Source organism: Spinacia oleracea, chromosome 5 (genome assembly GCF_020520425.1).
Source record: "Spinacia oleracea cultivar Varoflay chromosome 5, BTI_SOV_V1, whole genome shotgun sequence".
Taxonomy (NCBI): domain Eukaryota; kingdom Viridiplantae; phylum Streptophyta; class Magnoliopsida; order Caryophyllales; family Amaranthaceae; genus Spinacia; species Spinacia oleracea.
This window is the reverse complement of record NC_079491.1, coordinates 12,148,845-12,172,732: the sequence shown is the minus strand read 5'-3', so window position 1 is coordinate 12,172,732 and position 23,888 is coordinate 12,148,845. Positions and strand designations below refer to the sequence as shown.

General features: G+C 33.3%; 3 protein-coding genes and 1 long non-coding RNA gene across 7 annotated transcripts; 1 reads left to right on the top strand and 3 right to left on the bottom strand.

Annotated features, from left to right (window-relative positions):
- Positions 1–369: 369 nt before the first annotated feature.
- On the bottom strand, positions 370–2,950 carry LOC110789855 (expansin-A25-like). The gene is made up of 2 exons (XM_021994549.2): positions 2,731–2,950; positions 370–1,340 (listed from the first exon to the last, which is right to left on the bottom strand). Exons 1-2 carry the CDS (start codon positions 2,837–2,839, stop codon positions 727–729), a joined length of 723 nt encoding a protein of 240 aa, XP_021850241.2. The 5' UTR covers positions 2,840–2,950; the 3' UTR covers positions 370–726.
- A 2,241-nt stretch (positions 2,951–5,191) lies between these two features.
- LOC130460910 (uncharacterized) lies at positions 5,192–7,665 on the top strand. Of its 4 annotated transcripts, none has more exons than XR_008921131.1 (7): positions 5,192–5,761; positions 5,844–5,941; positions 6,103–6,168; positions 6,332–6,423; positions 6,722–6,835; positions 6,944–7,145; positions 7,243–7,665. It is a non-coding gene; the product is annotated as an uncharacterized lncRNA (long non-coding RNA). The 4 variants fall into 4 exon arrangements; XR_008921129.1 differs by having other exon boundaries at positions 6,084–6,168; positions 6,323–6,423; XR_008921130.1 differs by having other exon boundaries at positions 5,193–5,761; positions 5,855–5,941; positions 6,084–6,168.
- A 4,718-nt stretch (positions 7,666–12,383) lies between these two features.
- LOC110789841 (expansin-A23-like) lies at positions 12,384–14,616 on the bottom strand. Its single transcript, XM_021994540.2, has 2 exons — positions 14,305–14,616; positions 12,384–13,245 (listed from the first exon to the last, which is right to left on the bottom strand). Exons 1-2 carry the CDS (start codon positions 14,462–14,464, stop codon positions 12,626–12,628), a joined length of 780 nt encoding a protein of 259 aa, XP_021850232.1. The 5' UTR covers positions 14,465–14,616; the 3' UTR covers positions 12,384–12,625.
- Positions 14,617–21,043: 6,427 nt separating this feature from the next.
- LOC110789840 (expansin-A23-like) lies at positions 21,044–22,900 on the bottom strand. Its single transcript, XM_021994539.2, has 2 exons — positions 22,754–22,900; positions 21,044–21,657 (listed from the first exon to the last, which is right to left on the bottom strand). The coding sequence occupies exons 1-2, from the start codon at positions 22,866–22,868 to the stop codon at positions 21,044–21,046; spliced, it is 729 nt and encodes a 242-aa protein (XP_021850231.2). The 5' UTR covers positions 22,869–22,900.
- Between the last annotated feature and the right edge of the window lie 988 nt (positions 22,901–23,888).

Below are 23,888 nucleotides of genomic sequence, written 5' to 3'. Positions count from 1 at the left end.
ATTGCAATTTGCAGCCCACTGTTTTTTCCAAGTATATTATGGTCTTTCATATGATGCGAATTACGAAGTATGTAGACCTGATTATCTTCAGCCCGGCCCAGAAAATTACGGGTTTAAGCAAAATTTTAGACCTATTTCCAGACCAACCCAACTCGACCCGATTTAGACTTTTCGGGTGGGTTTTGGGACTTTTGGCAACCCAAAACCACAAATTTTAGTAATAAGACTTACTCGGCAAAAAGGGCCCAAATCCTGCTCTTTTTGGCCTGAAATAGCGAGATTTGTGAACAAAAAATTCAGTTCAAATTTTAACCCGATCTAAACCCCGTCCAGATCGCCTTTTGATCATGTGTAGGAGAACACAGTGTATAAAACAAACAACTTTAATTTGAATAATAAATAAACGATCGAGAAGAAAAAAAATCCGAGTGGATGAATATTATTGAACTCCTACTTAAAAGTTTGAGGTTCATACATACATGGAAAATAAAGTTCAAACGAACATTTTTAGTGTGCTTCAAGGTTCATCCTTGCGGGACATTGAGTTGAATTGGCTAGACTATTCAACAACTTTTTTTTTAAAAGGACGGCAGTTTCAGTTTTGCATATACTCCGTATTGTTTTTTATATCCTTCCGTCTCTTAATGTTTGCGGCCGTAATGTAACTTTTAACTTTTATGTTTCTTTACGTCGTGTCCCAAAAATAAAATCCTCAATCACATCCTCTTAAAAATTAGACTTCCCTTCAAATGTCATACCAAATTTCCAATTTGGTGGCACAACATTAATAAACTTTAATGTTTTTCCATCACTAGTAGTCACTTGGAACGACAAGGATTCATTACTGACCCAATCTTCATAACCAACTTGCCAATTCATGCCCCAATTTCGTTTCATTGGTACCCATTTGTTGTCCGAACCCTTGATCTTCATGTTTGTAACATCTCCGGCACCTGCAACATCGAAGACTAGTACTAGGAGAAAATAAGGATTCCCATTTATAAGAAACTTGACACCCCCTTGCTTAATACAACGAATTCTCCTGTATTGTACGGGTACTATACCAGCCTGGTATACCGCGATTTTGAGAAACATGGGTAGAGTTAGGTCGAAGTGTTTATACGGTGGATTACACCATGCCGCCGGACCATTCGACGGTGGACAAAAGTTGGTGGCGGTGACTTTGATTGTGCCTGCGCCTGGTTTACACCATTTTGAGCCTTCACATTGAATTTCAAAACATGCTCCACAAGTTGCACCCTTGTCAAATAAGACTGTGCTTAGTGCTGTTGTTTCTAATCCATAGCCTTCCTTTGATGTATCGTAACCACAAGCACCCTCTGCATGTCACACCATGCAACCAAAAACTACATCACATTCTTTTCTCTCTTTTTTCCCTTTTTAAAAAAAAATGCAAACCTAATACTCAAGCAAATACTTGGAACACTTTTTGTTTTAGCTCGTTTTGTAATGTTTTTTTTTTTGGAAATGAAACTGTAGCACTTTATCTCCCTCTATCCCATAAAATTTACATATTTTTACTTACATTTTCTTACTTATTCTTACATCAATACATCTCTTACACACCTTATTATATTCACCCACATTTTTACACACATTATCACATTTTTCTTAATATTTGTGTAAATAGTAACTGTAAAGATCATTTTAAACGGAGATAGTATGTAATATATGATGACAAAAGTCAATTTTTTTTTTGGTTAAAATACAATTTTTCTAAAATAAATTTTAATAACATATAAAATTGATATTGGTGATCAAACTAGACAATATAAAAAAACAAATTGATACATCTATCGAGAAACATTCTACATAAGAAGTAAATTAAAGTCCGCACATTGCGAATGTGTTGCTTATGAGATTGTAGAAAAATTCAATTGTTGACTAAGCTTCATACTGTTGCGCTACAATGCTGCATGCGCCACGAGCTCCATAAAGTGGGGTGCTTTATGCATTTTTTTCACTTGTTTTATTTGTCTCAAAATGATATTTGTAATTTTTGTTTTAGTCTGTTTCATAATATTCGTTATATTGTATTTTATACTTCTTTTGGACACCCTTCTTATCCCATAATATTTACAATTTTCGACTCAATTTCTTTTACTCTATTCAATTTTTAACTTATACTCACCCTTCTTTTTACACATTTCTCTTACTTTATCTATATTTCATTATATTTATACATCTTTTCACACACTCTTCCTATTTTGTCTTAATATTTACGCAAATGGTAAATGTAAAGATCCTTTGAAATGAAGGTATTGCTATGTAATATATATAATGGTGAAGCTAATTAAATAGGGGCACATTTTTTATTTTAATTTTTTTGTGATAAAGAGGGCCAAGCCCATTAGCCCAAAGAGCTGAGAAAACAAAGCTAGACTAAAAGAAATGAGAAAATAGAGTAACCAAATCTATGGCTTATCAAATTAAAGAAATCAATGACCTAAAGAAAGCGCATGCAACTTATGGTTTATCAAATACAAATTTCAATGCAGTTGTACTTTGTGCATCGTATATAACCAAATGTAGTTCTTTATCCATTTGTTTATCCCTCGATAGCATATATTAGAAAATACGTAGTAGCATTTGTTTTACCATGCAAGATACAAATGCTTATCCGATGAGTATTTTACAAATAAAAATAAAAATAAACAATGAGAGGAAAATGCATTTTTTCACAATAAATTAAAGTTGATGCAAACTTACTCTCAGGATCATGATAAAAAGTTGCATGAGCATTTATCCAAGCATCTACCATGGTAATAAAGGCCATGGTAGCAAGAAATCCGAAAATTATTTGATAAAAATTAGACATTTTTTTATTTGAATCAAACACTAAAAAAATAAACTAGCAAGTGCAGATAAATTTTCTTTTGAGTGAACTATTTCAATTTTTTTTTTTTTTTTTTGAGAAATTGTTATTTCAATTTGTATGTTAATTATGCAACATAAAACAAGTAGTATTTAAAGGAATAATTGAAACATGATTGTTTTAAAAAAAAATTAAAAATAATTTATTTACCATATGTTTTTGGTGGAAACTATGAATGGGTAAAAACTAGAGCAGAAAAATAGTTACTATAGATATTTGAGGTAATTCTTACCGAGACTTAATCCACATAGTAAAGTTAATGTGGAATTACGGACCAAGATCTAACACGTGCCGACTTGATAAATATGGGAGCCAAATTCTGTTAGAATTTGTTCTTATTTCTATTTATGTAAAATTGTTTGTTGTAAATTTTGCGTGTAACAAATAGTGAATTTTTATTTTCCAAAATAAAATAAAAATAGTGAATTTTTGTAAGGTTTTCTATTAAGCCATAGTAATCTTTATACTACGTAGTTCTTTTTATAAAGTGACCCTTAATTATTTCGATATAATCACACTAGCTCTTTTCTTACATATAGTGACCCTATTAAAATGCTCTTCATTACTCATATGAAGTTGCATTTTCTAGCTTATAGTTAAGGAGTAGTTACAGAGTATATAGTGACCAACTTTAATACCACTACAACATACAAGATAAAACAAGGCGAAAAAAGTCGCCCTTTTTTATTAAAATATCGTCCTTTTCGCTTTTAAGGGCAATATAAAAATCGCCCGTAACTCGCCCTGTTATATTCGTCCTATTAGCTTTTCAAAGCAACTCTGTTTTTCGCCTTTTTAATGAAAACCAACGAGGGAAAATGTTTTTCGCCTTTTTTGGTTGAACTCAAGGAAGGCAAATGATATCTCACCCTCCTTGATTACTTCTTTCCCTCTAAAATAACTTTAATAGGGAAATTGTGTTTGCCCTGTTTGTTCAAAACCAAACAGGGCAAATTGCTATTGTCTCCCTCTTTGTTCAATCTTTTTTTAAAAAGTAAAAATAAAAACTGGTTGAGGCAACATAAAAACTTAGCTTATAAGTAACTATATATATGGCAACAAGCTTTGAATCAATACGATACACAAGGAACTTAGCTTATAGTCTATAGCTATTACATGCTAATATAAAAAGAGAAGTTATCCATTGTTTATAGACAATTACATAAGAAGTTCTACAAAGGTCATACTAGCTAGTATCAGAAAGTATAGTTTGATGCATAGCAACATCAGTCTATTAACAAGGTTAATCGTTTAGCACCAAAGATAGCTTGACTAGATACTCCGTACTATGAAAGATAGCCACCGTAAACTTACTTCAAAAGGCCTACATAGAATAGCATCTAAGAAAGTTCTCCAATGGCCACCTCAACCAAGGGTCACTTCTAAAACATAATATTAACTGAATACTGCTTCAGATGTTGAAATTGATGACTATGATCAAGGAAAAATGACATTAAAACCAATCAAAAGTGCAAACTTTAACATTGCAGAGTACTTATCACTGCAAAAGAGGAGTAATTTAATATCAGCAACATATGCAGTAATTAGAAGCCTGAAGATCGAGCTGCTACATTCTAAGTTTCATGTCCTTGATGTCAAGGCAACCTTGAGCTCAAGCGTAGATATCTTGCCTTAAGACTATAATCCAAAAAATCACAAACTTTCTTGCTGAATTCATGACCCTCAAACCAATTAACCTCACTTATCAACAGTGCTGCTATTGAAGTTGGACTGCTATGTCAATTTAATATAAGCCCCAATTGTAAAGATGTTGGACATGAGAGTATTGATCAATGTCTAAGATTTGAATATAAGTCGTAAATTAAACATGCAATCTTAAGGGGAAGAGGCGCCCCTATATACTTGAAGAGAAGTTGGTCTCGTTACATGTGCAAAACTGATCTAATGGCACCTGAATCTCCTTGGAAGCTCAACAGATATACTTGTCTAGGTAGGCTTATAAACTAGAAGCCTCTGAGAACTTTAAAAAAGCCGCATATAAAAGATTAATTGAAGTAACATTAGTTGTACAGAACATTAACAAATCAGCAAATATTTAAGTGTGGGATTTGCAACCTTTCAATGCAAGTTTAAGTAGAAAATACTATAAGTACTCTGGCTGAGAAATGCCTGTCATCCAGGTTGGTCATCAAATTAATTTTGGTAGCATTGCCCCATAAAAAGTGTGTATTTACCCCAACCCCACAAGTATATATTCAAAATAATTTCGATTTCACTTCAAATATTAAATAATACCTTTTTATGTCAAGGATTCAAGCACTAGTGGAAAAACAATCATTTGCATCACCACATTTGCCTCGCACATTTAAACATGTGACGCAATTGACAGTTCTAAGCTTTAAAATTAGTCATTTGCGTCGCAGAATTATTAATCTGCGACGCAAATGACTCTAAAATGTTCTCAGAGTCATTTGCGTCGCAGATTAGTAATAATGCGACGCAAAATATTACCTCCTTTGCGTCGCAGAATTACTAATCTGCGACGCAAATGACTCTTTAAGTCACCTGCGTCGCAGATTAGTAATTCTGCGACGCAGAGGAGGTAAAAAAAATTCGGAAGTTTTTAATTATTCCTTCTCCCCTCTTTTTCTCTCTCTTCTTCTTTCCAGAACTCCATTCATGAGATGTCAATACCTCTCAATCTTTCATTCATTTGAAATCTCCTCTAACCACTATACGTATTTTGCCTTTAATTTACCCGGAAAAATCAAGATTTGCGAAAACACGGCTCGAAGAGAAAAATCCTAGATTCCGCCGCGAAGAAGGAGACATTTCAAAGCAGTGCAGCTCGATTGCTAGCGAGTCTCCGATCCAATTCTGCGAATTAGTTCGTCGGCGATTTAGGTACAGTGCAATTTATGTTAATTAGGGTTCTTGTTTATCAGCCTACGGTGTATAGAAGATTTCAAGGGTTCTTGTTTATCAGCCTATTTCTAGGGTTTTTAAGGTTGGGTGAAACGCCAAACCGTTGGAGCTGGATCTTCGGTTAACGTCGCCGCCGTCATTGATTACCTTATTTCTTAGGTATTTCCCCCTTCTTTACCATGAATCCAACTTCAATTAATTTTTACTTTTTATATTGTTTTGATGAATTGTGTTAGTTAGTTTGTAAATTCGAACATTTTTAGCAATTGTTTGAACTTTTGATTGAGGATTTTGATTTCAGATGGTGCCTGATATTGTAGAGGGTGATGGGTTTGTTGGGAGGCAGCCTCATATCAAGTATGAGCTCAGAGATAGTCCTGGTCTTGGTGAGTATTCAATTTTTAAAATCAATAGTTCTTTGGAAGTTAAACTATTTTCTTTCATATTTTTAGTTGTTTTGATATTTTTGTTGCTTACATTGTGCTCACACAAATTTAAACATCAGTTTGATGCTTGTTGTGTTGTTCTAATATGATTTAGTGAATGTAGGAGGATACAACCAATGTGTATTCTTCAACTGCAGTTATAGTAGTTCGGATACTCCACTGAGTGAGGGTCAGTGCCATTGGTTTTCTCCCAAGGTGAGGCCTCTATTCAATTAGTAAAATAAGGAAATGTTTTTTCTATTCAACGCATTACTATCGGTCTGTCGAATGACAGTTTCAGCTTAGCCAATTACTGTAACCGGTTTCTCACAGCAGGATTGAAGTTGTTTTATTATAAATATAGGGTTTGATCGTGTTGGTTAGTTTGTCAATTCGAGTATTTTGAACTTTTTAATTGAGGATTTTGATTTTTTTTTTAAGTTGTTAGTTTTTTGTTGATCTGGGTAGGTTTGGAATTCCTTATCGTGTATTTAATTGGTTTTCCTTTATGCAGGGTTCTACTTTGCTTAAAGCGGGCTCTAAAAATCGCAAATGCCGCTCAACAGATGGCTAATGCTACTCGGGGTAGTGGTGGTTTAGTTATGCTGTTCATTGAAATCATCAATAAGTAAGCTCTCTACTTGCTAGAAAAGTTTGTTTTCTGACCGTGTTGGATGTTTGAATTTCCATGATAATTCACAGCATATTTAAGTTTGGAGTTTGCCATCATATTTAGGTATCTCTATTTTTTTGAGAAGGGAAACAACCAAATCACCGTCAATACAATCCAGGATCTAATGGAATTAATTACTACAGAGATGCAAAGTGATAATGCGGCAACAGATTCTGCTGCTGAAGCTTTCTTTGCAAGCACATTGCGGTACATCCAATTCCAGAAACAAAAAGGTGGCGCAGTTAGTGAGAAATATGAACCTAATGTTAGTTTTTTTGTTGATCTGGGTAGGTTTGAATCATTTCTTGAGACTGAAAACAAGCTGTTCAGATAATTAATGAATTTCTAAATTTTTATTGTAGGAGAACTGAAAAGTTAAAACTTGAGAAAGGGAAACAAACTCGGTAACAATTGCTCTTCAATCCGCTAAACTTGTGAGAATTGTCGCCTTTGATCTTGCTCTTGGGACTCTTGAATGGTTCCCTCATTTGTCTTTGAATACGCTGACGCTGACGCTGCGTGCTACGTGTGTCATGGGAAGTTGCTTATCCAAGCATGATCTCAACTCTCAAATTGATTTGGTAATTGAAATTTTGAAGCGTCCAGGAGAAGTCCTCCCTGTTTGTCTTAGTGTCGCACGAACGCTGTAAATTCATAATTTAGTGTGCTTCAATTTTAATTTCTCGGCTTTTTTTTTCTCGGTTCAAATTTTTATTTTTATTTCATATTGTAATTTGTTTGATTTTGGTCTGACAATGGAGTTTTTTTCATCTGCTTGAATGATATCTTGGGCCTCATTCGTTTATGGTTCACTTAAACTTTTATGTTAAAAGTGTAGTTAGGTTATCAACATGTTGGCTGATCTATGGTGAATTTGCCTTTTATTGGGTTGTAACTAAAATATTAAAAAACGAATTTTTTTTTTTTTAAAAAGTCATTTGCAACGCACATTTAGCTAATGTGCGTGGCAAATGACTTTTTTTTTCGCCTAAAAGTCATTTGCGTCGCACATTTAGCTAATGTGCGTTGCAAATGACTTTTTAGGCATGGTGCTGAAAAGTCATTTGCGTCGCACATTTAGCTAATGTGCGTTGCAAATGACTTTTCAGGCATGGTGCTGAAAAGTCATTTGCAACGCACATTTGCTAAATGTGCGACGCAAATAAGGTTCATTTGCGTCGCACAAATGTGCGACGCAAATGACTTTTAGTCATTTGCGTCGAGAGCTTTTGCCACGCACGATGTGCGACGCAAATGTGCTTAAAATTGCGATGCAAATGACCCTTTTTCCACTAGTGAAGGCCAATTTTTTCCATGATTAACTTAAGCTTCTGTTCCAGTTCTTCTTGTTTCTTCTTAGCTTCATTTTCCTTTCTCAAAGTTTCGGTTTTATGATGCTCAAATTCAGCTCGAATCGCATTGTTCTCATTCTGGAGTTGCACTACATTAACTTCCAACTCAGCCCTTCCTTATTTTCTTCCCGTCCTTGGACAACACCGTGTGACCTTTACCTAACCCCCGTGCATAACCTGTACGATATCCAAGAACTTTTTCATAGGCTACATCTACAGAAACAATGTCTGCACCTTTCTCTCCAACTTCTTTCTCATGCAACTCTTTAAACTCGTTGTACTTAATTTCAGCTTCCTCACCAAACTTCCCATTTTTGTGCCTATAGAACATAAAAGTAAGAAGAGACAAGTATACAATAAAGTTCAGGAAATTGCTTCATATACAATGCAATGCACTGAACAAATTATTACCTCTTGGTCTTGTTCCATAGCTTCAAATACATAGGGTCTCCATTAGCTTGTATTGACGTAGTTACATTTGAACTAGATGCATTTGTGGCCTCGTTCTCCTCTTCACACCCAATACTACATGCCCCTACCTCAAGTTCCTAGGAAATATATACCATGAACACATGATTATCGTAGAAAAAAGAGTAATACGACACCAATCATTGTTCATTATTATTATTGTACATTTGTACTAGAAAGCTCACCAATTCATAAATTATCCTACATATTGATTTGGCACTATATGCTGACCGGATTATTTTTGAAAGAGCATTCTCACGATTCTTTTCACTTCTTTCTATTATTTACAGAATTGATATACTTCCTCCGTTCCGGAAATATCGCACCATTTGTTTTTTATACTATTCACACTACGACTTTGACCATTTTTTGTGATTCGTACGTAAGGAAATTTTAGTCATGTGGGGTCACATTAGATTCGTATCGATATATATTTTCTAAATATTAATTTTTTTATAATTTTTACTTGCACACGATATGAGATATTAAGAGTCAAAGTAATGGTTAGAAGAGAAAAAGTCAACCATGGTGCGATATTTCTGGAACGGAGGAAGTATTAGATTTCTAAAAACGATTAAAATGAAAATAAATATTAGTATTCATGATTAATACTTGCCCTCCATTTAGGAAGATTCCAATATCTATATATAAGCCATTTCCATTGAGCAAGGTCTATTGTTGCTAGGCAGGCACACTCCACCTCTTTCAAATTTCCGCTCTTTGAAAAATAGTTTGCCTTCAACTTTTCTCTCTGATGCCTGTAAAGGGTAGAACATTCAATCCTTAATCCTTTCTCAATGTGTGCATTGTCATCTTCACTGAAGTCATACTTAGCCTACAAGAAAATTGAAAGTGTTACCAATCAACTGAAGGAAATAATGCCCTTGGTTCAAGTATGCATATAATGTTAAGTCTAATAAATGCGGTTCAGTATTAATTGACAAGTAAATAAATTCAGTGAGATCAAGTGAGCTGAATGCCTAGCTAGAGGCCGCTTCAGTTCAAGTGGAATTAATGATATTAATCCACAGCTTACTCTTGACTGGACCCGTAGGGTCACACAAATAGTACGTAAACGGATCAAGTATTTAATGGCATTAAACACTCCATCTATGGATATTCGGAATCGACGGATCTTGGTTTCAGTGGGAGCTGTGATCGTCAAAGGCAAGCAAGTGAATACTCCGGAAACGATGATATTGCCACAAACGGAAATATGGATCGTATCGGAAATATAAATATTATCCAAGTCGTAGATGTTGCCGGAAACGGAAACATGGTACGTATCGGAAAATATTTTTGGAAATGGAAATATTATCGAAATCGGAAAATAATTCCGGAAACGAAAATATTAAATATTTGTTCGAAAACGGAAATTAATTCCGGAATCGGAAATATTAAATATTGTTCGTATCGGAAATGAATTCCGGAATCGAGAATTTAATCGAAGCGTATCGTACGAATTAGCATCGGACGAGGCCTGCCAGACGAAGGCCCAGCACGAAGCCGGGCCATCGCCCAGCAAGCCAAAGCGCAAACACACACCAAAGCCAAGACCAGGCCCAGCGCAAAGGCCAGGCCCAGCCAAGGCCTTGGGCGCGCGCTCATCAAAGGCAGTGGCGAGCTGGGCCGTGCGCTGTGCGTGGGCCGTAAGGCCTGCGTGCGGTGCATTGTGCCACTCGTGTGTGTTACTCGGAATCCTAAGGCTACCGGGATTCGTAATGTGATTAAATCTAATCCTAATAGATAAAGTTTGTTTAATTAGAGTCCTAGTAGGATTATAATTAAATAGATTTGTATTCTAATAGGATTATAATTCCTTTCCATAAACTCTATAAATAGGTGCCTAGGGTCACATATTTAGACAGACAATTGAAGTATTCAAAGGTAATATTTTGGAGCAAAAAATCAGCCAAACACTTGTAGCCTATTAGCCGAAATTTTTAGAACCTTAAGGGAGATTCTAGTTGATCAAGCTTAAGGCGGATCCGGACGTGCTGTGGACTATCTACGGAGGGACGACACTTGGAGTCCTAAAGACTTGTTCGGTTCGGGCGCAACTAGGGAGGGCACGCTAAAAAGTGTATACATCTAAACTATGCTAAATGATTATGTGCAAATAATATGTTTCCTGGCATTAAGGTTTTCCGCATGATTTGTGTTTTGTCATATGTATAATAACCTAACATCAACTTCACCAATCTGAACCAAAATTAACATGTACAAGTAGTAGCTCTGTAAATGAAGTGGAAACTGAACAGGACAAGAATGTTTCGAGCATTACTTGAGATGCTTATTATAAGATGAATTGCACACCTTCAAGGTTTGGAAGTATGCCTCTAATTCCATCTAATTTCACAACAATTAACCATGCAGCAAAGTCAGCACTGGACTGGGGTACCAGAAAACGAATAATTTAAGAAGGTATTTATGCATAATGAACTTCTTTTATTGTTTCCGTTTCCGCAGACTAAACTGGTAATAATTTCTTATCTCGAAGTTACTTTCATTTATGTCTTCACTGAACAATTGCCTCTTAAATCTGTTTTGTTGGGTGCACAAAATTAAGAATGTACTTGTTCAGAAAGAACTTCTTGTACAAATTCTATTTTTGCGGCCTGAACTAATAATATTTTGTAGTCTAAAATTTACTTTCTTTCCTATCTTAACTGAACAATTGAACACCCTCTTAAATCTATTTTGCTGTTTGCACAAAAATAAGAAGGTACTCATGAAAAATAAACTTCTTGTACTGTTTCTGTTTACGCAAACTGAACTGATAAAATTTTATTGCCTTACTTTCATTAAGCCACCTCTCTACAGGGCAATCTTTTTTTTTTTTTAAAGATAACATAAGCCATACCTTAATCCTACTATACAATCGATCTATTTCCTCTTCAGGCATGTCATTTCAACTTGTAACATGAAGAGGGCAGATTTCTTTCACCCGGTCAGCACATTCAGCCAAAAATTGATTTGCACGATCGCCCACAATAGCTCCTAACGCCGCTGGAATACGAACTTTTACCTTTCCTGGTTGTGTACTTCTCAACTTCTAATATTTAAGTGCTTTGCTTGAACTCACCGGCCAAGTGGATTGGAAGGTGGACCATAATATCGAAGAAAGACGGAAATCAAAGAGGGCAAAATTGAAAATTTAGGGAGAGATCGAGAAATCTGAAGATCGAGAAATCAAATTTGCGTGCCTTCATTTTGGGATTCTTACGAAGCAAAATTAGGAGAAGTTTGGGTAGAGTGTTGTCTAACGTTTGGGCAGAGTGTTCTGTGAAGTTTATGAGAGTTTTTTTTTTTTTTTTTAAAAAGAATATTGATCATAGAGGGCGAAACTTAAAAGTCACATTTCTATTATCATCAAAGAGGGAGAAAGTTGTAAGTCACCCTTTCTGTTATTGTCAAAGATGGCAAAGAAATATATTTCGCCCTTTTTGTTTTTACCAATGAGGACAATATCTTTTTGCCCTGTTTGATCTGCTTTATAAAGACGATTTTATAGTTGTTTTTCCTTAAAAATCCCCCTAGTTGCTAATGATTCTTGTAGTGTACTTTATAAAAACTTTAGTTACCTTTTTTTTAAGGTTTTGTTACAGAACAGTAAAATTTAAGATATGTTAAAAATAAGAGCATATAATATCCTTTTTTTTCTCTACTAAAGAACAAAGACGGAGAGAATTCATACGTGATCACAAAATTGCAAATTATAGTGTGTAAACACATTATAATGTCATTGCTATAAACTTAAAAAAAAACTAAAATTATCAATTGTCCTTCCAACAAACAACTAATAAATTAACAAGTACTAATTTAATCTACTTGCTAAATTATCAACTAAACAACTTCTAAAAATGTAATCTACCACACAAACTAAGTAGTAAAACTTATTCAAATCCCAAACAATACCTATTAATCAATGCATATTTTTCTTGCTCTCATATGTATGACCAAATTGCCAATCCGCCGGCGCCACGTCATTAAACTGAAAAGTTTTACCATTACTTGTAGACACTTGGAAGGAAAGACTTTGACCATCCAATCTCACCCACGTTTGCCAGTTTTGACCCCAATTTCTAGTCATTTGTGTCCAACTTGTTTGTGATCCTTTAACATTCAACCCTACAACATCCCCTGCACCCCCAACATTGTACACCAAAACCATTACCCAATATGGATTTCCTTTAATTTCAAACATAACACCTCCTTTCTTATGGCATTTCACCCTTCTGTAAACCACAGGAACAATCCCACCTTTGTATTCCGCAATCTTAAGGAACATAGGCATTGTTAAATCAAAATGTTTACGCGGTGGGTTGCACCATGCTTCTGGAGTTTCTTCGTACCATGGAGGGCAGTAGTTGGTAGCCGTGACTCGAATTGGACCGGCCCCGGGCTTACACCATTTTGAATCTACGCAAGTTATTTCGAAGCATGCTCCGCAAGCTGCTCCGTCGTTGAAGAGGGCTGTACTTAGAGCTGTTGTTTCTAGACCATATCCTTGCTGAAATAGGTCACCATACCCACATGCACCATCTGTTACATGCATAAATGCAAAAGGCAATAAATAAATATGGTGCTAATAACATTCTACACTTGAGAAATTGAAAGATTATTAGAAAATTACTCAGTTAAATAAGGGTAGACAATATTTTCGTGCTTAGGAATATTATGAATATTGGTTACGCAAATTGAGGTCAAGTAGTCAAGTTCATCCCACATAATCTTCTATTTAAGGTAATCAAACCTTGAATGATATTGTGAATTACAAGAGTCAATTATTCACTCCATAAATACAGCTAAATGGGAAGGGTAACTTCTAGAAAATACGAAGGGAGTACCACATCAACATCGAGGGTGTCTATCGGGTCACAAATGGGTTCAGACACTCAAAAGAAGTTTACAATCCCTAAAATTAGAATCTACATATATAGAGGTCTTATCAACGCACTATTACGTACAATTAAAATTTAAATTACCAATGAGGTCTTGTATAAAGGTTAAGACTGAGTGTCTGTGTAACATATATAGGTATCAAGTTCAAATCCCGCTCACGAAATCCCCAATTTGTACTTTAATTTTCCTTTACGGCTCCTTTTTTATACGTATGATGGTACCCGGAGTGACTGAGGAGGCCCTCGCCGAGGTTATTCTCGACCGTTGGCAACGAAAACGGACTTTGTGCTCGTTTGCACCAAAAAAAAACACTAAAATTTGAATTAAGGGAAAAATAAGAAGTACTCTGTAATGCCAAATAACTAAAACACTCTATTCTAAACCCCAAATTCTGATCGAATTCAAGATTTGCATAAATTACAAATTAAGGGCAATAGGGCATAGCTTCTACATGACGAATAATACTCCCTCCACCCCATTAATAAACACGTCATTGATCTAAGTTACACTATTAACATTCAACATCATAAAATCAATAAATTATAAAAGAGAAAGAATATGAGTGATCATAAAATAATTTCTACGAAGACGAACAATATTACTCCCTCTATAGTGTTTTTAAAACCGGACATCAGAAAAACATAAAGTGAGACTATAAAGATGTTATTTGAATGAAATAGGGCAACAAAAAAAACTTACACATAGTATCGCCGCCGTTATTATCTCCATAAAATGTTGCATGAGCAGACTCCCAACCATGTCCGCCATTTTTTTCAAGTTCATATGATCCCTCGCTCATTACAAAAATTACCGCGAATGTCACTACATAATAAGCAATTATTAATCGAATATTAGCCATTGTAATACTATTGTTATTACAACATGCAATCGCACTAGTATTCAACTAGTAGTATACGGAAGCTTAATATATAGCTTGTGCTCTTGGTTGTTTTTGTTGTTAGAATATTGAATTATAAAATGTCTAAATTTATGCGCATATAAATAGAGTAAATAAAATATGTTAGACTTGTAAATTGTGATCCCATATTTTATGCTACTATTGAGATAACAAGATGAGAATTATAAGGAAAAATATTAAGTTAATGATTTGATTTTGAAAAGTCATATTTAGATTTGGGATCCCTTGTTTTTGCTACTATTGACTGTTGAGATAACAAGATTAGAAATATAAGGGAAGCAATTAATTAATTAATATCAATTTCCTCCAAAACAAATTGATTTAAAATTAATGGAAACCAATAAGGAAAGTAATAAACCAATAATGGAAACCAAAAAGTTACATTTTGAAATATCAATTTCCTTCCAAGTAAATTGAAAATGGAATTCAATCAATAAGATTCACATGATATTTGATTTGTTTAAGAAAAAGGAAAGAAATGAAACCGTAAGATTGAAAAATAAAAACATAATTAAGATGATAGAAATGTAAGGAAGCACGTGAATTTTTGATAGACCTGGATAATATAACAAAATTGTATTTTTTATCATTGATTAATTGATAAGAATTGTACAAACTATATTTGCGATAGTCCATATCTCTCACTTATCTCTTTGATAGAACTCTTGTTTCTACCTTCAGATTTTGTGGGAGCTCTCTTGATTAGCCCACCTCTCAACTTATGTATATATAACGTATTTATACTTGTTGTATCCTAGTTTCTAGATTTCTCTACATTTGTCTAATATATATTACATATTTTCACATCACATGTCTAAGACATTTCTAGGTACATCATCACCTGACTTTTTTATTACACATTTAGATTTTTCTAGAGTAACCTCTAACATAAGTGTAATCAATTCACGAAAACAAAATGAACCATAAATGATCGACATAAAATTAAGTAGGTCGGGAATACTCTAAATGAAATTCTTTTGGGTACTTCGATGAGCAGCATCCTTCCCAATTGAAATTTTTTCTATACCCAAGGCTCAAATATATATGAAACTACGGTTAAGAAGTAAAAAGCTCTTAACCACTCACGCCAACCTCAATTGGTAACACGTTGTCGTATGCGATTATTGTGCAACATGAGTAACTTTCATGAAATAAAAAGTCTTATGGGCAGTTGACCACCCAATGTATAATAAATCTAATCTAATATATATATATATAAAGGAGGCATATTTGCTGAATTATTAGAGCGCCACATAGGATTACTAATGGTTTCGGCCAATGAAAAATAAGATTTCTAATTTATTTTTGAATTAAAAAAATCGATTGCCACGTAGATAATTAATTAGGTGCCACATAGATATTTTAATTAATTAATTACTAATATATACAACTCCATCAAACACTCTAATAATTAAAAAGTAAATCTAAAATAAAATTCGTCAAAAATCAAACACTAATCAGAAATAAAAAACAATTTAAAATCAAACATTAATCCAATATTAGAGCGCCACGTAGGAAATCTAATGGGTTCGATCAATGAAAAATAAAATTTCAAAATTAATTTTGAATTAAAAAAAGTCGAGTTCCACGTAGATAAATAATTAAGTGCCACGTAGATATTTTAATTAATTAATTATTAATATTATGCATATACAATTTCATCCAAAAACAAACACTCTCATAATTAAAAAAAAAAATCTAAAATAAAATTCAATGCAAAATCAAAAACTATTCTAATCTAATACCAAATATATAAAATTGGTTTTACCAAAAAAAAAAAATATATATAAAATTGGTATATACATAAGAGTTTTATTTAAACTTAACCATTTAATAGAAACCGTGCATGGCACGGGCTAAAATCTAGTTTATTGTATATTATGGTAACTTTTACCAACTTTTACGGAGTAATAGTTTAAACATAGAAACAAAGTGTCTCAAGATCAAATAGAAAAACTAGATTTTTTTTATAAAAAAAACAAAAAAAAAATCTTAATAGAGCCACAAGTAGACCTGTCAAAAATCGACCCGACCCGAAAACCGACCCGAACCCGACCCGGAAATACTGGGTTCTGAAAAAGATTTTGTGACCCGTAACCCGATTTTATCCGAACCCGAGCAACCCGAAAAGTAATGGGTCAAAACCCGACCGAACCCGTTTTGGACCCGATCGATTGAAAATCATTGCATTTATAGTAATAAATGAGATTATGAGAAAATTTAAGCATAATAAACATGTTGTTTTTACTATTGTTGTGTGTAATATGATTTTAATTTCAATTATACGTCATTTAATGGTTGGATTTGACTAAATATAAACTTGTGTAGGAAAATTTGTTAATTTGTGCCCATATTTTGTATATTTATCATCTAAAGTAATGAAAATATAATGCGCGTTTTAAAATCTCTCAACCCGTTGGGTCGACCCGAACCCGAAAGTTCTGGGTCTTGAACAAGCATTTGTAAACCCGAACCCGAAAGTGACCGACCCGACTCAACCCGAACCCGAACGTAATTTTTGATAACCCGACCCGACCGACCCGTTTGACAGGTCTAGCCACAAGCGTTAACTTTTGACCGGGTGATATAGTCATATAACACTCAGGTAGTCAGGTCTGCTACATTATCCAAAATAAGTATGGTCTCTCACAAAGTTATGTATACATCATATATATGCATCATTAAAGAATCTATACTATATATTAATGTGTTTCTATAAATGTTTATATGTCACGTGACGCTCTCCCTCAATTCATAAATCAATATTGTTATTAAACCACTTTTATTTAAAAATGAGATAAATGGTTTGCATAAGATTCAAACCCATGACCTCCACTTTCAACACTAAATTATTATCCAATTGAGCTATGCTTTTTACATGTTACCTTTGCAAAATTAATATTAATATAATACCGAAAATAATCTTGTGAAAAGAATTCAAACATAATTTCATTGAATATAATAATTATTTTTTATTCACATAATACCCTGGGGCATTGCCCATTTGCCCGGGTCAAAATACTAGTTACTACATAAAACAAGTCCATTAACGACATTCCATTAACCATGCCGTTAATGTCACGCCCAAATTAATCTCGTCTATTTTGCCCAAATTTTTGGATGCATACCTATGCATGCAATTCTGCATGCATATGAGCTACAAATATTCCGTTTTAGCAGTTTTGTGTGATTTCTCCTTTCTTTTTTTAGTCCATTATTCTGTGTCCTCCTTTTTTTTTTTTTTTTTGAATTTGAATTTTTTATTTTTAAAAACTTTTTTATCACAGTTGTTTTCCTAAAAAAAAGATCTGAACATTTGAGTAAGATACAAGAAGCACACATAAAAAACACACAAATGAACATTTAAAGTAATTTAATGAACATTCATGTTTAAAAAATGAACATTTCATTTATTTACTTCTACTTCCTATTTCCTCTTTCTATATGCTTCTAATTTTTCTGCTTCCTTCCTTTCGGCTTCACTTTTTATGTACATCGGTCTCTTTTCTCTTTCTATCTGCGACCTTATTTCCAGATTCTTTTCTTGTTGCTTCTGCCTTCAATTCTTCTTCAATTCTTACAACATCTCTTCATACCATATCTTCCATTTCTAAATCAACTTTTTTTCTTTTATTGCCGCATTCTTATCAACATTTACCTTCCTGCAAGAAAATCATAATGTTTTTAGTTGAACATTATTCTGTTTAAGGTGAATATAAGACTTTAGAAACTGAACATCACACAAAAGTGTTTTTTATTTATGAACATATCATAGTTTTATAAGTTGAATTTAGTTGAACATGATTCTTTATAAATTGAACATGAGACTTGAGAAACTGAACATCACACAAAAATGTTCTTATTTGTGAACTATCATCTTCTATAAATTGAACATGATGAATTATAACCTGAACATGGCAATTTTTAGACAACGCCACTTTTGATATTTTAGTAAAGAATAATGAACATCTGCTTATAAAATCTGAACATTATTAAAGAATAATGAGCACCTACTTAAAAAATGCTTTTGAAAATATCATACTAGTTTTATAGGTTAAATTTAGTTGTACATGATTCTTTATAAGTTGAACATGAGACTTAAGAAACTGAACATCACACAAAATTATTGAACATATATTAATTTTATAAGTTAAATTTAGTTGAACATGATTTTATATAAGTTGAACATAAGACTTTAGAAACTGAACATCACACAAAGGTATTGAACATATATTAGTTTTATAAGTTAAATTTAGTTGAACATGTTTTTGTGTAAGTTGAACATAAGACTTGAGAAACCGATCATCACAGAAAAGTATTGAACATATATTAGTTTAATAAGTTAAATTTAGTTGAACGTGATTTTGTTTAAGTTGAACATAAGACTTGAGAAACTGAATATCGCACAAAAGTATTGAACATATTATAGTTTTATAAGTTGAACGTGTTTCTTTATAGGTTGAACAAGAGAGTTGAAAAACTGAACATCACTCAAAATCAAGACTAACAAAGTAGCAAATTAATCATTTCTAAAAGAAGAAAATATTTGTTCAGCGATATTATCAGCGTAAATAGATGAAGCTAATACTAATTACTATGATTAATGAAATTAATACATATCACAACCAAAAGTTAAGCAATGCAACTTGAGTTAACATTTCACAATTACACAAATTACATAATACGATAGATGTTTTTGGTGCCAAACATAATTGATAGATAATCACATCATATATTGTTCAAAAGATAAAAATAATTAACATCACACAAAAGTGTTAAATTTAGTTGAACATGATTTTGTGTAAATTGAACATGATTCTTTATAAGTTGAACACGAGAGTTGAGAAACTGAACATCACACAAAAGTATTGAACATATTTTGCCTAAAATTGAACAAGATTCTTTATAAGTTGAACACGAGAGTTGAAAAACTGAACATCACACAAAAATGTTATTAGTTGTGAACATCACTTTTATAAGTTGAAATTAGTTGAACATGATTCTTTATAAGTTGAACACGAGAGTTGAGAAACTGAACATCACACAAAAATATTGAACATATATTAATTTTACAATTTAAATTTATTTGAACATGATTTTGTGTAAAATTGAACATAATATATTCTTTATAAGTTGAACAAGAGAGTTGAAAAACTAAACATCGCACAAAAATCTTATTATTTGTGAACTATCATACATAACAACAATCCTAACCACAATACCACCAACAACAACAATATCAAAATTAACAAATGTTGTTCATTCTAATCACACTTATAATTCTTTATCAAATAATCTGTCACCAAATCATAATCAATAATGAATAAATTGCAATTTCTCCATCAAATTAAAATTCATAAAATTGACACTTAAATCAGAAAACTATTTGCAATTTGACTTTATTAATTGACGAAATAAGTGAACTATTCACACACAAAATTGAATACATGGACATGAAAATTCTCAATCAAATTCACACAAAATCTAGGGTTAACAACTAATTACTTTCAAAAAAATTCGTCCGAAATTAGTAAATTCAAATTTAGTAAGTTATACAAACGAAGGAGATAGAACTTACCAGATTAAGAGAAGGAAGGATTCACGGTTCTTAGTTGAGCATGAGTCAGACAATGCCGAGAGAGACTTCGATGTCGGCGGTGAAAGAGAAAATTCCAGAGAGCGGAGCATCGATGTTCGGCGGCGGAGATTGTCGACCGCCATGGCACAAGATCAGAGAGGCAACGTCGCAGGGGAGGAGAAGGCTTCAGCGACAATATCTATGGCGCAGTGTCGCGTGGATCTAACACGATTGAGTAGCTGCGCGCGGTTGAGAAAGTGACGGTTGTTAGATCGAAGGGAGGCGGCGGTGAAAGGCGGAGGGAAGGAGGTCGGATTGTTTGGGAGGAGAGAGAAAGAGTGACTTCAATGGAGGAAAGAGAGTTTGAGGTTTTGATGAGAGAGAAAACGGTGAGAGGTTTTGATGAGAGAGAAAATGGTGAGAGGTTAGAGGAGAGAGAAGAATGGTGAGAGAATAGCTGCGTGCTTTTGTTATCGATGAAACGCAACCGTTTAATCGCGTATGCATGTACAGATAGGTGCATAGCTATCTATATATTAATAATTAGTCTATTTTGTGAAAGATTTCATGATACATTATTTGGACCCATTATAAATATTCAGCCCAAATAAGCTAGTTAAACCTATTAATGCCCATTTCAATTGTATTTTGCAACGAGGTTAGTCAATTATGACAATCTCCTTGCAGTAAGTAAGGGTAATCTATAACCCTGCAGTAAGTAAGGGTAATTTGTAACCCCGTAGAAATTGATCATTAATAATAATTTTCTTGTAGGTAACACGACGAATTTCGCATACGAGGTATTATACTTTTTCATAAGGAATACGTAGTATATTATATATGTAACAAAAACCTTTGATTAATTAGTGACCGAAAAGAAAAATCACAGTCTACAAATATTATTGAATCACATTACATGAAAAAAAAAATTGTTGATCCTCTTAAAAATTAGACTTTCCTTCAAATGTCTGACCAAATTGCCAATTTGGTGGCACAACACCATCAAGCTCCAATGTTTTTCCATCACTAATAGTCACTTGGAACGACAAAGATTGATCACTAGTCCAAGGTGTACCACCAACTTGCCAATTCATTCCCCAATTTCGCAACATTGGTACCCAATTATTGGTCGAACCCTTAATCTTCATGTCCGTAATATCTCCAGAACCTCCAACGTTGAAGATTAGTACTAATAGAAAATTAGGATTTCCGTTTACTAGAAACTTGACACCTCCTTGCTTAGCACACGGAACTCTCCTATATTGTACGGGGACTATACCGGCTTTGTATTCCGCAATTGTGACAAACATGGGTTGACTTAGGTCAAAGTGTTGCAATGGAGGATTACACCAGGCAGCCGGACCAGTTGATGGTGGACAGAAGTCGGTGGCAGTGACTTTAATTGTGCCCGCGCCTGGTTTGCACCATTTTGAGTTTGCACATTGGATTTCGAAACAGGCCCCACAAGTTGCACCCTTGTTAAATAGGGCTGTACTTAGAGCTGTTGTTTTATCTCCGTATCCTTCGATTATTGTATCGTAACCACATGCACCCTCTGTATATATATGCAACAATTTAACAATGAAATTACCATCACATAATATACTTTTGGTGGGCAAAACTAACATCAATGTACTCCATACGTTATTTCAATCAACATCTCCCTCAAAAAAAATATTTCAATCAACATAATAATGTTTCATATTAATTATGAAAATTCATAATTAATTAAATGTAATAAATCCATAGAAATGAGAAAGAAGAAAAAAACGTATTTAAACATGACTAACATGACACCCGCAATTGATGTAAGAGAATAATATCGTATCGTTGCAAATAAAGGGTGGAAATTACTCCATAGTAATTTAAGCATAATAAATGGAATCTAATTAAATATCTAATACTGATTAATACTAATTAAGTGTTAGGTTATTCTCTGTTAATGGTATTAACTACTGAATCTATGCGAAATACGGGTTTTCTTTATTTTTTCAAAGGAAATAATTTATTTATTTTTTGTTTTTTTTAACAACGTAAGACTATATAGAGTGGATGAAAACTATTCAATTGTAATTGTCATGTGAAACTAATAAAGATAAAAAAAAACACATGATAATTTTAAAAAATGGATAAATAGATGGAGGAGAAAAGACATGATGATAGTTTAATTTTTGACATGTTGCATTGTGGATTGATGGTATTCCATTTTTCCTATTTAAAAGTATTAGCACATATGTGTTAAATGAATAAAATTAGCGTTACACTATACTGTCTAAATTTTGTAAGCACAAGTCTAGAACTCAAAGTTGATCAAGATGTCAAATAACAAAATAGGGGTGTATTTTATGATTTACGTAGTATCAGATTTATGTACGAGTCTTTTGCAAATTAAAAAATAAATAAATTAGGGCCCCCGAAATGTATGATATTTCTTATATGCACCATAGAATATGGCACACTCTAATATATGCTCTATCATATAAACGAACAAGAATGCTTATGTGAGGTGAGCAAGAAAATGTGTATTCACAATACAGGGTACAATTATACGCTTAGATTAAAATGCAACAGATCGATCAAGTGTATAATGGTTGCTCCAATCGAAAGTACGTACGTGTATTATCAGTCATACATGCATACTTTATACTTACTCTGAGAATCGACATAAAATGTTGCATGAGCATCGATCCAACCTTGAGCATCTACCATAGTAATGAAGGCCATGGTAGCAAGAAAACCAAAAACCATTTGAGAAAAATTAGACATTTTAAAATAAAATGAAAAACCCAAAAGCACAAAGAGATTATTGTTTTAATTTGTATGTTATCCAAGATAAAAGCGGGTGGTATTTATAGGAATTATTATAGAAACCGTAGTAATTATAAAATTAAATTGGCAAAATAATTTAGCCGTTTTTGGAAATAAATCATGGTCATTTCATCAAGGACACATTTTTTTTATATAGAAGTAATTAATAGATTGGAAGGATTCGTTACCATAAACGTTTTATATTTTTCTTAAATGCTTGATTTTTGTAGGAAAAAAAGATGCTACATTTGGCGGAAATGTGGAAACATGAATGTTGACTCAAGGTTTCGGGATTGACTTTACTAGATGCATCTGACATGGCATGTCACAAGAATGGGTAATTAAATGACATGTGAGATGCATATTAAAAAGTCAATCCTGGAATTTTGAGTCAACGTTTAAAATCCGGCTATGGTTAATTACAACATTTTTTATAAGGTAAGTAGTTTAGGAGCCCGCATTGTGCACGAATTTCTATTTTTTTAAAAAAAAATCAGAATTACTAAATAAAATATCTTTGGATTTTCGTCAAACAACATATGATCTACTCCGTATAATTTAGATAAGTTTAGCAATCAATATATGTCAAACTACTCACAAAACCAAAGGTTGAAGAAACTGTGTAATTGGTCTATAATATTAGAGCTTGTTTCCACCCTTTTCTATGGGGTGCTAAATGCAGCATGATTTTACTTGACGCAATCCTTTTTTCTTTCATTTGTTTCATTATGAAAAAAAAACCTAACCCCAACTTTTATTGTTTTCTCTCAACCTTTTCCCCTATTATTAGACATGTCATTTGTGTTCCAAGCGTGAATTAAGTTTTCTAATACAAAATGAATCGTAATTTGTGATAAATAATCAAAAAATTGACTTAGCTTTTATCCTAGACTACATAGGAGTATTCAATAACAATCTGATAGCCACGATTTTATGATTATTCTTGAAGAACATAATGTCAAGTCACCCGAAATTATG